The following is a 23,085-nucleotide window of genomic DNA, read 5'->3' as shown; positions in this document are numbered from 1 at the left end:
TGTTCAAATAACCTATTGGAGTCGATTTTTAGAGGTAAAGCGCCACCTAGATTCTTGGTCACAAATTTTAATGGCATATTCGTAATCAACTCCCAAATACCTTTCATATGAGAATTATATAGCTATGATCGAGTAAAATTTCCATTTGGGGGGCCTTTTGGGGGTGGTGCGACCCACAAATACTTCGACATCATTTTTTATGTCGTTTTCGTAATCTTCTCCCAAATACCTTTCATTTGAGTCCCATATTGATATGTACGTCCAATATGGTTGTTTGGTGAACTTTTGGGGTTGGAGTGGCCCCTGGGTTGCTTGGACCCAACATAAATACCATATTCGTGTTCTACTCTCCAATACCTTTCATTTGATGTTCATATCGTCCCGATCGGTCAACCTTGATTTTGGGTCGTGTTTTTGGGATAACGGCGGAGGGTCCGCCCCCTTCTAATATCGACAAATTATATAGCTTATTCCTCCTTTCGGACAATATTCTTAATCTACTCCCGAATACCTTATTCATTCGAGTCCCATATTGTCATTTTCACTCAATATGCCTACTTGAAGGGGTTTCAAGGTCAGGGCGGCCCCCTAGGTACTTGGACCCAAATTTTGATATCAAATTTGTATTCTACTCCCGAATACCTCTCATTTGAGTCCCATATTGCCCCGAACGGTCCTCTTTTATTTTTGGGTATGGGGGCGAGTCCACCCCCCTTCAGATATCAAAAAATTATATAGCTTATTGCTCCTTCCGGACCACTCCCCACAATCTGTGAAAATTTGAAAGAAATCGGTTAAGCCGTTTTTGAGTCCATATGGGACAAACAAATTTACAACAAACACTAATTAATTAACATAAGATAGATGTACATAGATATATATATATATAGATAGATAAGGATAAATTTGGAAATTGTAAATAATCTGCAAAATACTTACCTGAGTTAAAGTATATAATTCTTACCTGAGTTCAGGTATATAATTCTTACCTGAGTTCAAGTACAATATATAACTGTACAAAAAGAATTCCATGTTATTTCTGAAGTTGTTGTAAATCATATTTGTTTTATTGCAAAAGTTTAAAGATTAAGTAACAATTACTTAGATAACATTACTTAGATATACATTATTCAGGAAACTTAAAATATGTATTCTATATAGGAGGAAAAAAATCATTATAGGTATGGTATAAAGAAAATAAAAATAAAGAGGAAAAGAGAAACAATATCTTCTTATTACGATATTTCAACGTATTCATAACATAAGGTACTTCTATTCCAATCAATCTCTGTGAATTGTATTTAGCAAAGATTGTTAACAAAACTTAAATGACTACAAAAAAGGCACCTGAGTTGTAAGAGTAGCGAAAGGGCTGCCTAGTAGAATACTCAAGCCCCAACACTATTAGGTTACTTATTTAAATATTTCATGTGTTTTTGTTTTTTAAATAATAACATACGCGTTTGCTAGTAATAATATAATTAAACGATATAATATTATCAATTGAATATTATTATTATTGAATAACAAAAAAAGAGTAAAAATAATAATATGTGTGAATTAAGAATGAACTAAAACAAATAAAACTACGTACTCCTCTATATTTTTTAGGTTTTTTTTTTATAAAATTAATTCATTTTCAACATTAAGCAGCTATGTTTTATTGCGTTTGCTTTCTCTTTTATGGTTGTGTGATTTTATGAGGTTGATTTTAATAAAATATATTGATTTTATTAATCCCTGATTTTATTTGAAACACAAATTGACTAGTGTTCAAGGTAACATAAGTTTAAGCAAAGTAACTCATTCATTGATTCAAAGAATGCTAATCTATATCTGAGATGTTGCAAAACAAGCCTTCACTCCTTTAGAGGAGAGCAAAGGTTTTCTCTAATTTTAATTAATTGAAAAGGAAACATTAGAAAATGAATTTTAACAAGTTTAACAACAATCGTTTAAATTCTAAAGCTCGCTAACCACTTAAAGTTAAATTGCGAAACACCTCTCCAATAAATTTTTAGAATTTTGTCTTTCTTTAAGTTTTTGTATTTTTTGGGTCTCTCTATTTCTCCTTCATTCCTTCGTTATTGATACATATCACATTTTGTAAAGTTCTGGCGGTTCTTTGCATGAGGGTATACCTTGATCGTATTTACCCATTTCGGCCTCATACAGCAGGTTGTTGATAAGGTGTTTCACCACAATTTTGGCCTTTGAAGTCTTCAGCTTGCGTATGGTTATGGCCACATATTCACCAAAGACTCCGTATTCATCAATCGGTGTGCTGCTAGGCTTAGAGCCCCCGCCTCCTGAGTTGATGCCCAACGATGCATTGGAGCCGCCACCGGCCGAGCTGCTAGAGGTAGGATGATTATTGCTGCTATTGCCATTGTATATGTTGGCGGAGTATCCAGCTCCGCCATTGAGGTTGTTCAGATAATCACATTGTCTGGAGTGTAGAGCATTGTTGGAATGTTGTTGTAATTTGGAGGGTGATGGTGCATCACCGGTATCTAGGGTGAGGAGATTCGCATTCAAATGGATTTGAGTTTTACGTTTGCGACTACTGCCTGCGCCACCACCAGCACTTCCTATGATGTTGCTGGCATTAAGGTTAACGATGCCATTACTGCTGCTGATGGTGTTGCCATTGCTGTTGCCGCCATTGCGGTGCATTGTCAAGTCGGTGGCATTTTTGTGATAATTCAGTGGCACTGGAGTGGAAGTGCGTGTGCTCTCAAGCATCGTCAACTCGTTGGAATCACTTTCAAACTGTTGAATAGATTAAAATGGGGAAAAAACAGAGAGAAATGTTTTAGAACTGTGTCAGTAAAAAGAAATTGAAGGGGTAGAACTAAAAAAGAAAATGCTGTAATGAACAGAAGAACAATTCCCGAAAGCACTTAAGAAAATTATAATTTCGTGAGGCGGAATTCAAATTTATGCAGCAAATCTAAAGGACTGTCAGTAATTGTGGTAGTAGCATCCAACATCGTTGGATGCATCATTATCAGCAAATATTCGTACTTGTCCTCTTTCAAGGACTAAATTGCATTTCTCATAGCGTGGCGGAATGAAAAATCATAAATTTGAGTTAGTCTTGATTTACATGAATTGTGCTATGCGCAGAATTAAAGATTACAATTATTCGCAAAGCGACGTCGAAACGAAGGACAAAAGAGCAATGGTGCACTTTAAGTTGTATTAAAATTGTTTGCAAAAAGGCGAGTCATAATCAAAGAAATTATGAAGATTATAATGTGAAGAATTGTGGTGTTGTCTAGTCTGCACTTAAATTTCGCTTAGCATTTAATGGAAGAAAATTTTTTTATATAAGCCAAAAAGGTTATACATATTTTGTTGTTTAAGTTCAATTAAAACATTCGTTTTAATTTTGTATATTTTTTTTTTAATCCGGGTTTATCGCCCCTATTCTAATTGAAGTCTCCGTTAGAATCTCTCTACTCCCTTTGAGTGCAACTTTGTAGTTGAAATGTCAGATTCTAACGAGTAACTAACATTTTCCCTAATATTTGACCCGCCACTTTTCTCCATCTTGTAATTTATGGCATTACATATCGTTGTAATCATAAAAGGTAACCTTGTTTACCTTTTGTCGTGGACTCATTAAATAAAACTTACGGCTACCCTTTTATTCTCAATTAGAATTAACCCAACGTTCTTTTATTTCTGTTTCGTTTGTTTTTACGCTTACGGCGAATATTTTGGTCACTTTAAACCGGATATCGGAGCCTTGGAAAAAAATAAAAGATGGTTGTATGGTATACTAATTTCGTCATTCTGTTTGTAACTACTCGTAATATTCGTCTGAGACCCCATAAAGTATATATATTCTTGATCATCGTGACATTTTATGTCGATCTAGCCATGTCTGTCCGTCCGTCCGTCTGTCTGTCAAAAGCACGCTAACTTCCGAAGGAGTAAAGCTAGCCGCTTGAAATTTTGCACAAATACTTCTTATTAGTGTAGGTGGGTTGGTATTGTAAATGGGCCATATCCGTCCATGTTTTGATATAGCTGCCATATAAACCGATCTGGGGTCTTGACTTCGTGAGTCTCTAGAGTGCGCAATTCTTATCCCATTGGAATGAAATTTTGCACGACGTGTTTTGTTATGATATCCAACAATTGTGCCAAGTATGATTCAAATCGGTCAATAACCTGATATAGCTTCCATATAAACCGATCTTGGGTCTTGACTTCTTGAGTCTCTAGAGTGCGCAATTCTTATCCCATTGGAATGAAATTTTGCACGACGTGTTTTGTTATGATATCCAACAATTGTGCCAAGTATGATTCAAATCGGTTCATAACCTGATATAGCTGCCATATAAACCGATCTTGGGTCTTGACTTCTTGAGCCTCTAGAGGGCGCAATTCTTATCCGATTGGAATGAATTTTTGCACGAAGTATTTTGTTATGATGTCCATCAACTGTGCCAAGTATGGTTCGAATCGGTCCATAACCTGATATAGCTGCCATATAAACCGATCTGGGATCTTGACTTCTTGAGCCTCTAGAGATCGCAATTATTATCCGATTTGCCTGAAATTTTGTACGACGCATTCTCTCATGACCATCAACATACGTGTTTATTATGGTCTAGATCGGTCTATAGCCCGATGCAGCTCCCATATAAATCGATCTCTCTATTTTACTTCTTGAGCCCCCAAAGGTCGCAATTCTTATTCGAATTGGCTGACATTTTACACAGGTCTCCAACATATAATTTGATTGTAGTCCAAACCGGACCATATATTGATATCTCTCTAATAACAGAGCAAATCTTTTCGTATATCCTTTTTTGCCTAAGAAGAGATGCCGGGAAAAGAACTCGACAAATGCGATCCATGGTGGAGGGTATATAAGATTCGACCCGGCCGAACTTGTCACGCTTTTACTTGTTTTTTTTTTTTGTTTCTTCAGCCCATTCCTACAGCGACAACATTGTATCATTATTCCTACATCACCCCTCATTCGGAAGCATTAAATTAATATAAAGGGTGATTTTTTTGAGGTTAGGATTTTCATGCATTAGTATTTGACAGATCACGTGGGATTTCAGACATGGTCATGAATAGACTTACTAACGAGCAACGCTTGCAAATCATTGAATTTTATTACCAAAATCAGTGTTCGGTTCGAAATGTGTTCATTCACCGTAACGTTGCGTCCAACAGCATCTTTGAAAAAATACGGTCCAATGATTCCACCAGCGTACAAACCACACCAAACAGTGCATTTTTCGGGATGCATGGGCAGTTCTTGAACGGCTTCTGGTTGCTCTTCACTCCAAATGCGGCAATTTTGCTTATTTACGTAGCCATTCAACCAGAAATGAGCCTCATCGCTGAACAAAATTTGTCAACATTTGAACACATTTCGAACCGAACACTGATTTTGGTAATAAAATTCAATGATTTGCAAGCGTTGCTCGTTAGTAAGTCTATTCATGATGAAATGTCAAAGCATACTGAGCATCTTTCTCTTTGACACCATGTCTGAAATCCCACGTGATCTGTCAAATACTAATGCATGAAAATCCTAACCTCAAAAAAATCACCCTTTATATACTAAGGTAGGTGTAGTGTGATTTCCTTTTATTGAAAACGTAAGTTCGCGTTTAAAAAACAACAAAAGTGTTATTATGGTCGTCCGTCCAAAAAGTCGTCTCACAACGTCTCGGACCGTCTTCAATTCATCTTCGTCGCAAAATTATTTTTATTGAAAAAGTCGGGAAAACCAGTGGTAGATTATGTGCTTATGTGTTAAAGTGCACTTTCATTTAGAAAAAAGTGATTTGCAGTTACCGTCGGCAAAACACAATTTATTGCGATAAACTTTTTATTTTTAGTTTCATGTATTCGCGTAGAAAAAAAAACTAACTGTATAAAATATTTTCTTATATATAAAAATCAAAAAATCTATTTGTGTGTTTCTTATAGACTTAAAAGCGGCTGAAAATCGATTTTCTTAAAATTTTCACAGATGGTGCATAATGATCCCGTGGTGAAAATAGGGTACTACATTTTTTGATATCTGAAGGGGAACGGACCCTCCCCCATACCCTAATTTTCAGAAACGGGAGATCCCGGAGATGGGTAGTGCAATTTAAACGAAATCTTGTGTTCTCCCTTATAGGTACCTAAAAAAAAAATTTGTTATCCAAATTTTGGATGGGGTACATGGGGGCCGCCCCACCCCCCAATACGTACCATATATATATATATATATATATGTGGGACCAAGTTTCTGGGGGTCCACCGCTTCCTAAAACACCGCCCAAACATGACTTTTTTACTGACCATGGCAATATGGGGCTTAAATAAAAGCTATTTAAGTATAAAATACGAATCTGATATCCAAATGTGGGATCAAATGTTTGGGGGCCGCCCCTCCTCAAAAACATGCCCCAAAGAGGACAAATTTATGACCATATCAATATGGGGCTCAAATGAAAGGTCTTTGAGAGTTAAGCACGAATCTAATATCAATATTCAGGAAAAAGTTTCTATGGGGCCACCTCACCCCTATAATACCACCCAAATAGGAAGTATTTGCTGACCATTGCAAAATAGGGGTCAAATAAGAGGTATTTTAGAGTAGGACACGAATCTGATATATATTTTCAAAGCCGTGTCACTGAGTAAGCGCCCCATCCCTCAAACCAACTGTCTAGGGGACGTCCCAACACCATAAAAACCCCCACACAGGACGTAATTGCTCACCACGACAATTTGGGTCCTCAAGACAGTGGAGCTCGATATTGATAGTTTTTGGGGCCCATACACCAAACCGGATATATTTGCTGACGTTTGCAATAAGGGGTTTAAATGAAAGGTATTTGAGTTTAGAAAACGAATTTAATATCTAATTTCGAGGCCAATGGCAATATGGGGTTCAAAAAAATGATATATAGATACATGAAAATAGAGAACATAGCTGATATATTTTGAGGGATAAGTGTTTGGGGGACTACCTCACTCCCCAAAACACCCCTAAATCGGGCATATTTACCGACCATGTCAATGTGGGGCTCATATGAAATTGATACCCACTTCCGGGACCAATTTTTTGGGGGTCTACCCCTATTCCAAAGTAGACCACAAACAGCAAATATTCATTCACCATCGCAATATGGGGCTCAAATAGAGGTATTTGGGAGTTGAATACGAATATCCAACTGTGGGACCATGTATTTGGGGCACCGCTCTTTCCCCAAAACCGCCCCAAAGTGTTAAACCTTGCCTACCATGCCATTATGCGATTATGCGGCTAAAATGAAAGGTATTTGAGATTGGAAAACTAATTTGATAACCAATTTTGGGGACAATTGTTTGGGAGACGCCTCATCCTTTATACTCTACTTATACCAATGGCAATATGGGGTTTAAATAAATGGTATTTGAGACAAGAGCACGATGCTGATATTTTTTTCAGGGTCAAGTGTCTAGGGGACCACCACACCGCCGTAAACACTCCTAAGTCGGACATCATGAGAATTTCGGGCGGAAGTAAGGTCTTTTTTGAATGGCATTAAACCCTCCTATTCTAATTGAAGTTTTCGTTAGAATCTTGCTACTCCCTTTAAGTGCAACGTTGTAGTTGAAATGTCAGCTTCTAACGAGTAAGTAGTCACCTTCCTCCATCTTGTAATTGTTATTACTCGTAACCGTACTCTAAAAGATTACAGTCCATCTTCAATTTCGTAGTAAATTACATTGTGTTGTAACAAATAAAAGTTTATATTGATTACCCGCTTTTCGAACTTTTCTGGAAAATTAAAAAATAAAAAACTTACGGCTATCCTTTTATTGCCAATTAAATGGACATAAAGTTATTTTATTTGTTTTCTATTTGTTTACGCTTACGGCGAACATATTTTCTTCTAAAAGCCGGAAATCCTAATCTATTTATTTAAAAATACACAATTTAATTTACAAATAATCCAGCAAAAATAGCTTCGTATGCATTTAATAACTACGGTGTTGTCGTCCCACTTCATAGTCGAAAGAAATTTGTTTGGAATACCAAATAGAAGTATGTTAAGTAAAACATTACTACACTGACAGAAGATTTAAAATACATGTAAAATACCAACAATCTTTAAGTCAGTATCGGGTCCTAAGAGACTGGTTAAATCATACGTTAATTATGGGTCCCATGAAATAAATATAAGGGAGAAAGTGGCACAGGACACGCTACAGGGTGGTCTTTTATCCCATGAGTGATCACCATGACTAAGCTATTACGCAGTCTGACTGAGGAGAGATTTGAAACTGGGATACGAATCAGCTATGCAGAAAGTCTGGAAGGATTTTGGAGATGGCATACGACTGGGATCTTAACGTTAACCCAGAGACGATTGATGTCTGTATCTCACGAGGAAGACGAAGGTGGGCCAATTTGATGCTCCACGTTTGCTTTCCCGGATGATTTCCATATACGACAAGGAGTGATCTTGGACAGGAAACTGAACTGGAAGTGTCACATTCGGGAACGTACCGAAAAGGCTTACATATGTTGGGAACTATGTAGACAGGACGCAGGCTCGAAAAGAGGCCTAAATCCGAGCATAGTCCACTCGGTCTACAGGAGCGTGATACATCAATACTTACTTAAGCCTCAGTAGTTTGGTGGACTGCGATGAAGTAAAAGTGAAACAAAATATTGTCTTTTTGTTTCAGAGGTTCAGAGAACATGTTGTCTTTGCATAAGCCTAGTACTTACTTCATTCATATTAATATTGGCATTAACTAGTGGCAAAATATGGCGAATTCAATAGAATAGGACGACATAACACAAACAAAAGTTAAACAAAGTCACACATCAAAAGCAACAACTATGAAACAGAGATGCTTTGACCCAGTTCGTAAGCATTTAATTTATTTGCAATAAAATGAAGCGAAATTTGGATTGGTGCAGCTACATGTCGCTGATATTTTGCTCAAAGAACTCAGTAAGATTTCTACGTAACGTGTTCGCATTTTTTTCGCCACTCGTCGTTGTTAGGACGAAAAGTCGAAATCAGATCTAGGCTATAGGCGGGGCGATGATGACCACGCCCATTGGAGCACTGGAGAATTCTGAGACAGCCACTTCGGGTATGAATCCTAAGGCGATGGATGAATGGATGTATAGGAGCAAGTCACACCATGGCGGTATAGTCGAATCAACGATTGGAACCTGAAAGGAATGGAGAAGGTTTCCGATCGTATACCTGAGGCGACACTTGAAATTTATAATACACGGTTGGATTAAATCTAGAGGACAGAGTGGTCTGGGGTCTACATTGAGAACCCAGGCACTGAGATCTATTTCCAACTGACTGACCGTAATATGATGCTGAAAGGCGGATATCCGGTCGATGACGTAGGGTTATTTTGCCCTAAACGACAAATATCATTTCGCCCAAACTATGACACGAAGCCCAACAACAAATTTTTCAAATGTCCGCAAGCCCAATGAATCAAAATCCAAATTTTGGATTTGGATATTGAGAGATTCTAACATTCCAATATGTCATTATATCCAAAACAACAAAACAACACCCAAATCAAGAAAATGTCATATTATCTACAAAATGTCTATTGGATATGAACTTCGGTACTGATCCTCCGTTACTGGAACCGTTGCTTTAAAGGAACTGAACTTATGTTCTTGAATTGGTTTCATTACAGGATGATTGAAAATTTTTGATTTAAAATTTGATGAAAAAGTGACGAAAATTTTGTTCGCCTGTGGAGGACTTGCCAGAGAATATCCATATTTAGAATACGTTTGGATTATCGAGTGATTCAACATGTCCCAACTTTTATGCAGCATGCATTTCTGCGCCGGAGTTTTTTTTCTTGTTTTTGCGACAGAATCAATTGTGCAAGGCGTGGCGAAACCTGTAAGTAGTTTCTTAAAAGTTGTAAACATTTTGGTTTTTCTCTTTAATGTTCTTAAAGTATTGTTATTTTATGTCAGTTTTTTTTATGGAAAATACAATAATACAAGTAAGAGCGTACTAAGTTTGGCCGAGACGAATCTTATATACCCTCCACTATGGATCGCAATTGTCGAGTTCTTGCGCGGTATCTCTTATTTGGCAAACAAAGAATAATGATTAAGAACTTTATGCTATTGGAGCTATATCAAGTTCTAGTCTGATTCGGACCATAAATAAACTGATTGCTGAACATTGTAGAAGCCGTTGTGTAATATTTCAGTTCATTCGGATAAGAATTGAGTCTTGTAGGGGCTCAAGAAGCAAACTCGGGAGATCGTTTTATATGGGAGCGGTATCAAGCTAAAGTTCGATTCTCACCATATTGAACACGTATGCTGAAAGTCATGGAAGAAGCCGTTGTACAAAATTTTTCCCAATTCGGATGAAAATTGCGCCCTCTAGAGGCTCAAGAAATCAAGATCCCAGATCGGTTTAAATGGCAGCTATATCAAAACATGGGCCGATTAGGCCCATTTACAATCCCAACCGACCTACACTAATAAAATGTGTTTGTGCAAAATTGCAAGGGGCTAGCTTTACTCCTTCGAAAGTTAACGTGCTTTCGACAGACAGACGGACAGACGGACATGCCTAGATCGACTTAAAATGTCATGACGATCAAGAATATATACACTTTATGGGGTCTTAGAGGCATATTTCGAGGTGTTACAAACAGAATGACGAAATTAGTATACCCTCATCCTATGGTGGAGGGTATAAAAATTATTCATGTCATAAGACCCAATGCCATAAATCTCAAATGCAGATTTGACATTAAACCGAATGATTTTATACCTTCCATCATAGGATGGGGGTATAATTATTTCGTCATTATGTTTGTAACACCTCGAAATAAGCGTCTAAGACCCCATAACGTATTAGGTTGCCCAAAAAGTAATTGTCGGTAATATAGTAGTAATATAGTCGGCGTTGACAAATTTTTTCAACGGCTTGTGACTCTGTAATTGCATTCTTTCTTCTGTCAGTTATCAGCTGTTACTTTTAGCTTGCTTTAGAAAAAAAGTGCGCGAAATTTTGTTTACATTTGTTTGTTTGGCGTCAATTTTAATATGGGTACCACATGTATTGAAAGAAATTCATTTAACAAACCGAATCAACGCTTGTGATATGCACCTTAAACGCAATGAAATCGATCCGTTTTTAAAACGAATCATAACTGGAGATGAAAAATGGATTGTTTACAACAACGTTAGTCGAAAACGATCATGGTCCAAGCATGGTGAACCAGCTCAAACCACTTCAAAGGCTGATATCCACCAAAAGAAGGTTATGCTGTCTGTTTGGTGGGATTGGAAGGGTGTGGTATATTTTGAGCTGCTTCCAAGGAACCAAACGATTAATTCGGATGTTTACTGTCAACAATTGGACAAATTGAATGCAGCCATCAAGGAGAAGCGACCAGAATTGGTCAATCGTAAAGGTGTCATATTCCACCAGGACAACGCTAGGCCGCACACATCTTTGGTCACTCGCCAAAAACTGAGTGAGCTTGGCTGGGAACTTTTGATGCATCCACCATATAGCCCTGACCTTGCACCATCAGACTACCATTTATTTCGATCTTTGCAGAACTCCTTAAATGGTAAAACTTTGCTATAAAAATCGCACTTGGTTCAGTTTTTTGCAGATAAAGGCCAGAAGTTCTATGAGCGTGGAATATAAATTTGCCAGGAAGATGGCAAAAGGTTATCGAACAAAATTGTAATTATATATTTGATTAAAGTTCATTCTAAGTTTTATTAAAAATGCATTTACTTTCTTTTAAAAAATCCACAATTACTTTTTAGGCAACCAAATATATATATATATATATATATATATATATATATTCTTGATCGTCATGTCTTTTTAGATCGATCTATCCTAAACGATTTGACTGAAATTTTGCACGTGGTGTTTTGGTGTCACTTCCAACCACTGTGCTAAGTATCGTTCAAATCGGTTCATAATCTGATATAGCTGCCATATAAACAGATCTTGAGTTTTGATTTCTGCAGCTTTTAGAGGGCGTAATTCTTATCCGATTTGGCTGTAATTTTATATGTGGTGTTTTGGTCTCACTTCCAACCACTGTGCTGAATACGGCTAAAATCGGCTAATAACCTGATATAGCTACCATATAAACCGATCTTGGATCTTGACTTCTTGAGCCTTTAGAGGGCGCAATTCTCATCCGATTTGGCTGAAATTTTGCATGAGGTGTGTTGTTATGACTTTCAACAACTGTGCTTAGTTTGGCGCAAATCGATACATAACCTGTTATAGCTGCCATATAAACCGATCTGAGATCTTCACTTCTTGCGCCTCTAGAGGGCGCAGTTGTTATCTAATTTGGTTTAAGATTTGTACAACGGCTTCTACCGAGACCTTCAATATACATGTGAAATATGGTGTGAATCGATCTATAGCGTGATACAGCTCCCATATAAACCGATCTTCCGATGTTGCTTCTTGAGCCCCTACATGGTGCAATTCTTATCCGAATGACCTGAAATATTACACAATGACTTCTATTGTGATAAGCATTCAATTCATTTATGGTCCGGATCGGATTACAACTTGATAAAGCTCCAATAGCATAACAGTTCTTATTCATTATTCTTTGTTTGTCTAAAAAGAGATAACGCGCAAAGAACTCGACAAATGCGATCCATGGTGGAGGATATATAAGATTCGGCCCGGCCGAACTTAGCACGCACTTACTTGTTTCGATTAGTTGGGTCATATGCTACATCCATTTTCATTAAAGAATCAATATTATTACCAAACAAGTAAAAGCGTCCTAAGTTCGGCCGGGCCGAATCTTATATACCCTCCACCATGGATCGCATTTGTCGAGTTCTTTTCCTGGCATCTCTTCTTAGGCAAAAAAGGATATAAGAAAAGAGTTGCTCTGCTATTAAAACGATATCAAGATATGGTCTGGTTCGGACCACAATTAAATTATATGTTGGAGACCTGTGTAAAATTTCAGCCAATAAGAATTGCGCCCATTGGGGCTCACGAAGTAAAATAGAGAGAACGATTTATATGGGATCTGTATCGGGCTATAGACCGATTCAGACCATAATAAACACGTTTGTTGATGGTCATGAGAGGATCCATCGTACAAAATTTCAGGCATATCGGATAATAATTGCGACCTCTAGGGGTCAAGAAGTCAAGATCCCAGATCGGTTTATATGGCAGCTATATCAGGTTATGAACCGATTTGAACCTTATTTGACACAGTTGTTAAAAGTAAAAATAAAATACGTCATGCAAAATTTCAGCCAAATCGGATAGGAATTGCGCCCTCTAGAAGCTCAAGAAATCAAATCCCCAGATCTGTTTATATGACAGCTATATCAGGTTATGAACCGATTTGAACCATACTTGGCGCAGTTGTTGGATATCATTAACATTGTAAAATATTAAATCTTTGAAAATAATCATTTCCATGAGTTCGAATTATTGAAACTAAAATTGAAAGACCTAAAGCACCTTCACATACTCTAAAAGTTAAAAATATTATTCTAAAAAAATTTTCAAATATATATATATATTTAAATAAATAAATAATAAAAAAAATAATCTTAAAACAATATATTCTAATCTTAATAATATTGATAATAAATGCTTTCGATTTGATACAAAAGTAAATACTCCTATAATAAATAATAAAATACTTCGTGCGAAAATTCATTCAAATCGGATAAGAATTGTGCCCTCTAGAGGGTCAAGAAGTCAAGACCCAAGATCGGTTTATATGGTAGCTATATCAGGTTATGGACCGATTTGAACCATACTTGGCACAGTTGTTGGGTATCATAACAAAACACGTCGTGCGAAATTCCATTCCAATCGGATAAGAATTGCGCCCTCTAGAGGGTCAAGAAGTCAAGACCCAAGATCGGTTTATATGGTAGCTATATCAGGTTATGGACCGATTGAAACCATACTTGGCACTGTTGTTGGATATAATAAGAAAACACGTCGTGCAAAATTTCAGTTCAATCGGATAAGAATTGCGCACTCTAGAGGCTCAAGAAGTCAAGACCCAAGATCGGTTTATATGGCAGCTATATCAGGTTATGAACCGATTTGAACCATACTTGGTACAGTTGTTGTATATCATAACAAAACACGTCGCGCAAAATTTCATTTTGATCGGAAAAGAATTGCGCACGCTAAAGGCTCAAGAAGTCAAGACCCAAGATCGGTTTATATGGCAGCTATATCAGGTTATGGACCGATTTGAACCATACTTGGCACAGTTGTTGGATATCATAGCAAAACACGTCATGCAAAATTTCATTCCAATCGGATAAGAATTGCGCACTCTACAGGCTCAAGAAGTCAAGACCCAAGATCGGTTTATATGGCAGCTATATCAAAACATGGGCCGATATGGCCCATTTACAATACCAACCGACCTACACTAATAAGGAAGTATTTGTGGAAAATTTCAAGCGGCTAGCTTTACTCCTTCGGAAGTTAGCGTGCTTTCGACAGACAGACGGACGGACGGACGGACAGACGGACGGACATGGCTAGATCGACATAAAATGTCACGACGATCAAGAATATATATACTTTATGGGGTCTCAGACGACTATTTCGAGTAGTTACAAACAGAATGACGAAATTAGTATACCCCCCATCTTATGGTGGAGGGTATAAAAATATCTTTATGCCCAAAAGCGGGTCATATCGCCCGAAAGTGTGCAAAAACAACTAACATTGGAGGAATTTGGGCGATATGACATTTGTTGTTTTGGACGAAAATGTTAAGGGCTTTCACGGTACTATGGTGTTAACGCAAACAATTACAGACAGTTAACTAGCCATCAGAGCTGACGACACCAAGGGCGATAAAATCGCAAACTGTTTTGGCGTGTAAGAAGGAGATTAACGCCTTCTATGAGGATGGCACGATCCGCATTGTTTGGGTGCAGGACCACAGCGGATTAAGGGTTTAGTCGTGAAGGCCAGAGGACTGTCGCAATAAACTTGGTTAATCCGTGCAAATAGCACTTTAAAGCTGTGAAACGGTCTATGTGGATATCCGGATCGTGAGAAAACGAGGGTATTACTGAATGTAAACAAATAGAAGATCAGAACAGCTTTCGGTATCATAGCGGGACCTATAGGAATGCAGTGCGCTGTGCACAATAAGTGCGGCAAGTGATCCTATTTGTAGGACGTATGGGAAGATAATGAGACGTTGGAGCAATGCATTTGTCATTGACTCGCTTTTACGGCTAATAGATTCCAGCAGCTAGGTGGGATATTGTTAGTAGCACGGAATTTCTATCTTAGATTTTTTACAAGTCGTTTGCTGGCTTTGGGCATAGGGCGGACTAATATCTGCACCCCTTTTAACCCTAACCTAACCTTGCAAACACGAGCTGGTGCTGTTTTATATACGATATTTTTAATACCTTCTTCACAGCGCCACGTTCATAGTCTTGGCATCGCAGCTAAAGTTTTGTTAGCTTGTGTTTAAAGAATGTTCGCCATTGTTAAATGTGAGTTTAATATAATTAAATGTTATTTAATTTTATTTTGGTTCGAAAAAGTGAGTATAGAGCTCAGATTTCATTGTGAGACTTCTTTTAAAGAGTGCACGGAGCGTTTTTCAACTTGAGTCAGCTTGTAAAAAAATTCAGTCCATGAAAACACTTCGCAGGCAGTAATATTTACCAAAATAAATGCTTGTGGTGAAACATATGATGAGGTTCAAATGATACGAGAATGGTATTAAAACTGTATCGGATTACTATTACGATTTGGTATTAAAAGCGATATCTGTTTCATAATAAATCTCACACCAAACGGTACTAACCGTTTTATATTTTATGTATAACAGTCAAAATTGTTTTGACACCATATGTGGTTTCATCACTATCATTACCGTTTAGTATTGAAATTAGCAGATTTTGTAGCAAGTTCTCTATCAGAGTAGGAGAACTATTGTAGTTAATTAAATGAAATTGTTCATCGGTCCATGAATAAAGAATTTCAAATTTTAGCAAATTGTATGAAAAACCCAACTTATTATGGTGTAGTCCGGTGATTATCAAAATCTACCTGTCTATGGACTAAAATCGTATTTGTAGCGTGTTCAAACAGATCGTTTACAGTATTTTACTACTATCAAGAATATACACTTTATAGCGTCGAAGATAAGTATTTCGTTATGTTGCACATGAAATGGTAAAATTAATATTATGACTCCTTGTGTGCCAGCTTTATCTAGTTTAATTTTTATATTGGGTAATTATTCTACGATTTCTTGCAAAATCTATGCTATAGTACAAATGTTCAATAATCAAACGATATCCTGATTTGAATTTTTGAGCACCGGAAATTTCATTTTGTATTCGATTCTGCAAAATGCAGTTTATTAAATTCGGTTATAACATTAAAAAATCAATAAAAGTTTGGCCCAAGTCGGTTCACATCCTGGTAAAGCTATCAGCTTAAATGATCACCCAATTTGATTAGAGCATTTCGGAAACTTCTATGACTATACATTTCTGAAAGTAACTACAACAACAACAGCTTCACATCACTTGTGTGCAGTGCAAGAACAACGTTATGTCGCTTGCTCTCTTTCCATTGCTATTGGATGTTGTTTGTTATTTGGAAAACTTTTTGATTTTGATTTTTTTTGTAATTCAACAACAACAACAGCATGAATATTATTGTTGAAAAACGAAACATTCACGCGTGAATATTTTGCTATTATTGATGTTTGCCTGTACTGCCGGTCACGTGTTTTCATATGCTGTGTTTTATTTACATATCAGTCTTGCGGATTCGCTACACCCAGAAAAGTTAGTCTGCTGATAGCAGCAAACACTATCTGCTGATATTAAGTTAAAAGTTTAAAATATTGAATAAATTCAATCAAAATTTTTTAACTTCTAAACAACAATTGAGGTTTTTTGCTATATATTAATAAAAAAATCAATGTTAGGCGTTAATTTTTTGTTAATAAGTATAATTATAAAAGTATTTTGGTTATTTTGTCTGCTGTTTTTTAAATTCGATCAAAAATTACCAAATTGTACACAATTTGAAAAAATTGAATTGTATGCCTGTAAAATTGAAACATAAATTTAAAATTTTAAAACAGCAGAAAGTATTTGCTATTGTAGCAGCAAATTACTGCTGTCCTATTTTCAGCAGACTTTCCGCAGTTTCAGCAAACATACTACCAAAGACCTTTTATTGCCGTCCTATTCAATCCTTTTTTTTTGGGTACGATTAGGTGAGGGGGACTGGACTCTGACTCATCCTATACGACGCTAAGAACTTAAAGACAATTTACTTCAGTCCTTTATTGTCGCGATATACATGTCCTGCTGAACGGCAGGACCGCTGGACGTGACCCAAATTCTTGAACCCTCATATCAACATTAGATTCGAACTCTACTGAATTACACTTCCTATTGAAGGGTATTAAGTGGATGGGCCGGTCGCAGACTCTATCATAAACATCTATACCTTCCAGAGACCTTTCATTTGATACCCATTTCTTTCTTATGCTCTTTGATCATGTTCGTTGGTCAGTCAGGCGTAGCGCTGCCGTGGTGAGTTTGGTAAATATATTACGTTGAGTATGAACGTATAAAAGAAAGGCAAGGGCAGGCAAACGAGATCAGAGGTTAATCGTCGGAGTCAAGACAGGCATCGAGAAGCAGAAGAAATATCGGTGATTAAAGTGAAAAAGTAATTAGTGATATAGATAGAGTGCGAACACAAAAGTGACTGTGTGCGCGAATACGTGGTAATAACCGTAAAGTGCCGTCTAACTGAAAAGTGTACTTTCGTGGTCACTGCACCGTATAACTCCCAGTTTTCTTCGAATGTCAGTGTATTTTCGTGCTTACTGAGCGAAAAAACTTCGTGCAACCTCCAATTTTCACCTATTCATTTCGTGGTTACTGCTTCATAAAGATCCGGACAAGTTCTGTAAAGCGATCGCCGGCAACTGTGTACTTCCGTGGTCACTGCACATTAAAAGCTTGGTAAACCCGAATTATAAGCACAACAGGTAAGTTTGGATCTGCATTAACGACTAAAGTTTATTTTTGACAATTTTTCTTATCGACTAATTCTTAATATCTACGTATGTATTTGTGTGTACTAATGGTTTTGATGGTTTGGCAAAACCATGGTGTAACCTAATTAAAAGTTCTTGGTTTATTCTAGTGCTGTATGATGAGGTGTTAAAATTGTTACAATGCTGTTTTTTTAATATATTAGGGGTTCTCTTTAAAATGTCTGGTTGATTTCCCTTGTGTGTTGCTAAAATGCTATTCATCATATATAGGGGTTTCTTATAATCGAAAGGTGCCCCAATTTCTGAAAGTGCTACTTGCCATATATTGGGGTTTCTTATAATCAAAAGGTGCTTAAATTGCTTTTTATCACATATAGGGGTTTCTTTAAATCAAAAGGTGCTTATATTGCTGAATACTTATTATATATTAGGGTTTCTTAAATTCCAAAGGTCTATATTAGAGTGCTGAACTCCTCGGTGGATTTAGTGATGGGTCTACGTAACTCCAGCGCCGTGCTTTCCCCGTCAACAGTGTACTTTAGAGGTCATGGCACACCGTCGTTTCGTGGTCACTGCCTCGTAAAAGCTTTGTAATCCCACGCCGTTTGCGCCCTGTCAACAGTGTACCTTCGAGGTCACTACACCATAGTTCCGCCGCTTTGCCTTCGCTAAACAGTGTACTTTCGTGGCCACTGCACCGTAAAAGCTTAGTGCACCCGCGCCGTTTGAGCCCGTTAACCATGTACTTTCGCGGTCACTGTATCATAGTTCCGCCGTCTTGCCTTCGCTAAACAGTGTACTTTCGTGGTCACTGCATCGTGAAACCCCCGCCGAGTGTACTCCAGCCCCGGTGTACTTACGTTGGTCAATGGCTGTATCAACGGATTATTTTCCCTTCCCCGAACAGTGTACTTCCAACCCGAGATATCCTCCCTACTACGTAACCGCTCCTCGCCGGATAATCTCGTCGTTCCCCGCAACGCCACCGCCTCGCTTGAGAGTGCTATTCCAGGCCTCCTCCGCAACCAAATCACTGCCCGACAAGCCCAGTCTAGTTTACCGTTCTAGGTCTTCAACATCGTCAGCTTGCGCCGCCCAGCCATCCACTCATTCTGTCCCTAGCGAAAATAAACAGATTGTGAAAACCAACACAAACTTCGTGTTCTCTACTCTAGTCTCGGCAAATTCAAATATCTGTGACGAACCCTTCCCCCGAGAGTTATGCTGTAGCAGAAGAGGGGAAATCTGACGTTACAATCTTAGAGAATATATATATTTTTGATTTTCTTTAATTTAGACTTCAATTTTGCATACCTATTGAAATATCGAATAGAGCCTTCTACGATTTTCTTACGAAAATTGTGGCTTCTACAGCCTTAAAAGTCGAAACGCATAAAAGATATATATGGGAGTTTTATCTAAATCTGATTCGTTTTTGATGAAATTAGCATAAGGATGTCAATTAAAACATTTCCAGAAAAATGTTGTAGCTACTACAGCCTTAAAAGTCGAAACGCATAAAAGATATAGAGGAACTTTACCTAAATCTGGTTCGATGAAATTTTTTGCATGTAGTGCGACGTCAAAAAAAACGTCTCCTGCAAAATTTTGTAAGGATGGGACCAAAATTGTGGCTATTTCAAATGGGCATTTCAGATGAAAGATATATATTTGATGTATATACAAATCTGATCCGATTCTGATGAAATTTTGCACACATATTAGGACGTTACAAAAGCACTTCGTGCCAAATTTGGTAAACATCGGACAAAAATTGTGCCTTCTACAGCCTTAACAGTCCAAATCGGATGAAAGTTATCTATGGGAGCTATATATAAATCTGGACCGATTCTGATGAAATTATGCACACATATTGGGACGTCAAAAAATCCACTTTGTGCCAAACAAAATTGTGGCTTCTACGGCTTTAAAAGAGCACATCGGATGAAATATATATATGGGAGCTATATCTAAATCTGGACGGATTTTTTTCAAAATCAATAGAAAAAAAAACTTATGCTAAATTTTGTGAAAATCAGACAACAAATGCGACCTATACCTTGATTACAAGAATACATGTACAGACAGACGCACATATCTAAATGGAATCAGAAGGTGATTCTAAGCCGATCCCTATACTTATCGATGGGTCTAGCTCTTCTTCTTCTTAACGTTGCAAACAAATGCATAAATCTGTAATACCCTGTACCACAGTGGTGGTGTAAGGTATAATAATCAAAAATAGCATTTTTATACCCACCACCGAAGTATGGGGGTATATTCATTTTGTCATTCCGTTTGCAACACATCGAAATATCCATTTCCGACCCTTTAAAGTATATATATTCTTGATCAGCGTAAAAATCTAAGACCATCAAGACATGTCCGTCCGTCTGTCCGTTGAAATCACGCTACAGTCTTCAAAAGTAGAGATATTGAGCTGAAACTTTGCACAGATTCTTTTTTCGTCCATAAGCAGGTTAAGTTCGAAGATGGGCTATATCGGACTATATCTTGATATAGCCCCCATATAGACCGACCCGCCGATTTGGGGTCTTAGGCGAATAAAAGCCACATTTATTATCCGATTTTGCTGAAATTTAGGCCAGTGATTTGTGTTAGGCCCTTCGACATCCTCCATCAATTTCGCCCACATCGGTGCAGATTTGGATATAGCTGCCATATAGACCGATCCTCCGATTTAGGGTCTTAGACCCATAAAAGCCACATTTATTATCCGATTTTGCTGAAATTCGGGACAGTGAGTTGTCTTAGGCCCTTCGACATCCTTCGTCAATATGGCTCAGATCGTTTCAGTTTTGGATATAGCTGCCACATAGACCGATCCACCGATTTAGGGTCTTAGGCCCATAAAAGTCACATTTATTATCCGATTTTGCTGAAATTCTGGACAGTGAGTTGTGTTAGGCCCTTCGACATCCTTCGTCAATTTGGCCCAGATCGGTTTAGATTTGGATATAGCTGTCATATAGACCGATCCTCCGATTTAGGGTCTTAGGCCCGTAAAAGTCACATTTATTACCCGATTTTGCTGAAATTTGGGACAGTGAGTTGTGTTAGGCCCTTCGACATTCTCCGTCAATATGGTTCAGATTTGGATATAGCTGCCATATAGACCGATTCTCCAATTCAGGGTCTTATGGGCCTAAGAAGCCACATTTATTATCCGATTTTGCGAAAATTTGGGACAGTGAGTTGTATTAGGCCCTTCAACATCCTCCGTCAATTTGGCTCAGATCGGTTTAGATTTGGATATAGCTGTCATATAGACCGATCCTCCGATTTAGGGTCTTAGGCCCGTAAAAGTCACATTTATTACCCGATTTTGCTGAAATTTGGGACAGTGAGTTGTGTAAGGCCTTTCGACGTTTTTCTGAAACTTGGGCCAAATCGGTTTAGATTTGGATATAGCTGCCATGTAGACCGATCCTCCAATTTAGGGTCTTAGGCCCATAAAAGCCACATTTATTACCCGACTTCGCTGAAATTTGGGACAGTGAGTTGTGTTAGGCCCTTCGACATTCTCCGTCAATATGGTTCAGATTTGGATATAGCTGCCATATAGACCGATTCTCCAATTCAGGGTCTTATGGGCCTAAGAAGCCACATTTATTATCCGATTTTGCGAAAATTTGGGACAATTCACTGTCCCTAGGTGAGGCCCTTCAACATCCTCCGTCAATTTGGCTTAGATCGGTCCAGATTTGGATATAGCTGCCATATAGACCGATCTCTCGGTTTTAGGTTTTGGGGCCATAAAAAGCGCATTTATTGTCCGATGTTGCCGAAATTTGGGACAAAGAGTTGTGTAAGGCCCTTCGACATCCTTCGTTAATTTGGCCCAAATCGGTCCAGATTTGGATATAGCTGCGAAATAGACCGATCTCTCAATTTGAAGTCTTGGCCCCATAAAAGGCGCATTTTTAATCCGATTGCACTTAAATTTGACACACTGACTTATGTTATGCTCAAAAAGTAATTGCAGATTTTTTAAAAGAAAGTAAATGCATTTTTAATAAAACTTAAAATGAACTTTAATCAAATATACTTTTTTTACACTTTTTTTTCTAAAGCAAGCTAAAAGTAACAGCTGATAACTGACAGAAGAAAGAATGCAATTACAGAGTCACAAGCTGTGAGAAAATTTGTCAACGCCGACTATGAAAAATCCACAATTACTTTTTGGACAACCCAATAGTTCAGATCGGTTAATTTTTAGATATAACTACAAAAAAGACCAATATTTTGTTATATACAATTGAACAATAACTTTTACTTATTAGTATGTGGTCCAAATCGGAACATATATTGATATAACTGCTATGGGGCATAAGGTATGAATTTTGCAGCGGATTTTGAGGAAAGGTGGTTTACATATATATCCGAGGTGGTGGGTATCCAAAGTTCGGCCCGGCCGAACTTAACGCCTTTTTACTTGCTGTTTTTCAAAGTATTCCCCTTTAAGATCTATACACTTTTGTATGTGTTAGAATCAATTGTCAAACCACTGTTGCCATTCTAATTGAGGTATCTCCAAAACATGCATCAAACGCTTCTTCAGGTGCCGACCTCTCATTTTATTTTTTACGCACGGGAATAAAAAGAAGTCATTCAGTGCCAAGTCAGAACTATACGGCGGATGACTCATCAAATCGATGTTTTGAGTGTTCAAAAAATGCAGTTGTTTGTGCCGATGTGTGAGAGGTCACATCGTTGTGGTGAAGAATGATCCGTCTTCGGCGGGTGGTTTTCCTGATTTCGTGGAAGACAACTAGCAAACAAATAGTTGTGTACCACTCAGAATTGACTGTTCTGCGTGGTTCTAGTGGTACGATTGCGACATGTCCAGTTTTTCCGAAAAAGAGGCGATAATTTGCATTGAAGTGCTTCGTGTGCGAGCAACAACATCATCTTGAAACTCCAATACAGTCGACTGCTGTTTACTTTCGGGATCATACGCTTAATCCACGTTTC

At 37.8% G+C, this 23,085-nt stretch overlaps 1 protein-coding gene across 2 annotated transcripts in view; it reads right to left on the bottom strand.

Moving 5' to 3' along the window:
* Positions 1-1,134: 1,134 nt before the first annotated feature.
* LOC106094855 (rho GTPase-activating protein gacZ) overlaps positions 1,135-23,085 on the bottom strand; it is an 87,098-nt gene continuing 65,147 nt past the window's right edge. Inside the window, exon 2 of one of the 2 annotated variants that reach the window (XM_059360268.1) lies at positions 1,135-2,772. In XM_059360268.1, the coding sequence (XP_059216251.1) occupies positions 2,098-2,772 (675 nt within the window). In that variant the 3' untranslated portion in view covers positions 1,135-2,097. The remainder of the gene's footprint in view (positions 2,773-23,085) is intronic. The other variant, XM_059360267.1, reaches the window with a different exon arrangement.

The sequence above is a fragment of the Stomoxys calcitrans genome, chromosome 1, assembly GCF_963082655.1.
Source record: "Stomoxys calcitrans chromosome 1, idStoCalc2.1, whole genome shotgun sequence".
In the NCBI taxonomy this organism is placed as follows: domain Eukaryota; kingdom Metazoa; phylum Arthropoda; class Insecta; order Diptera; family Muscidae; genus Stomoxys; species Stomoxys calcitrans.
This window is presented reverse-complemented; position numbering and strand designations above follow the sequence as displayed.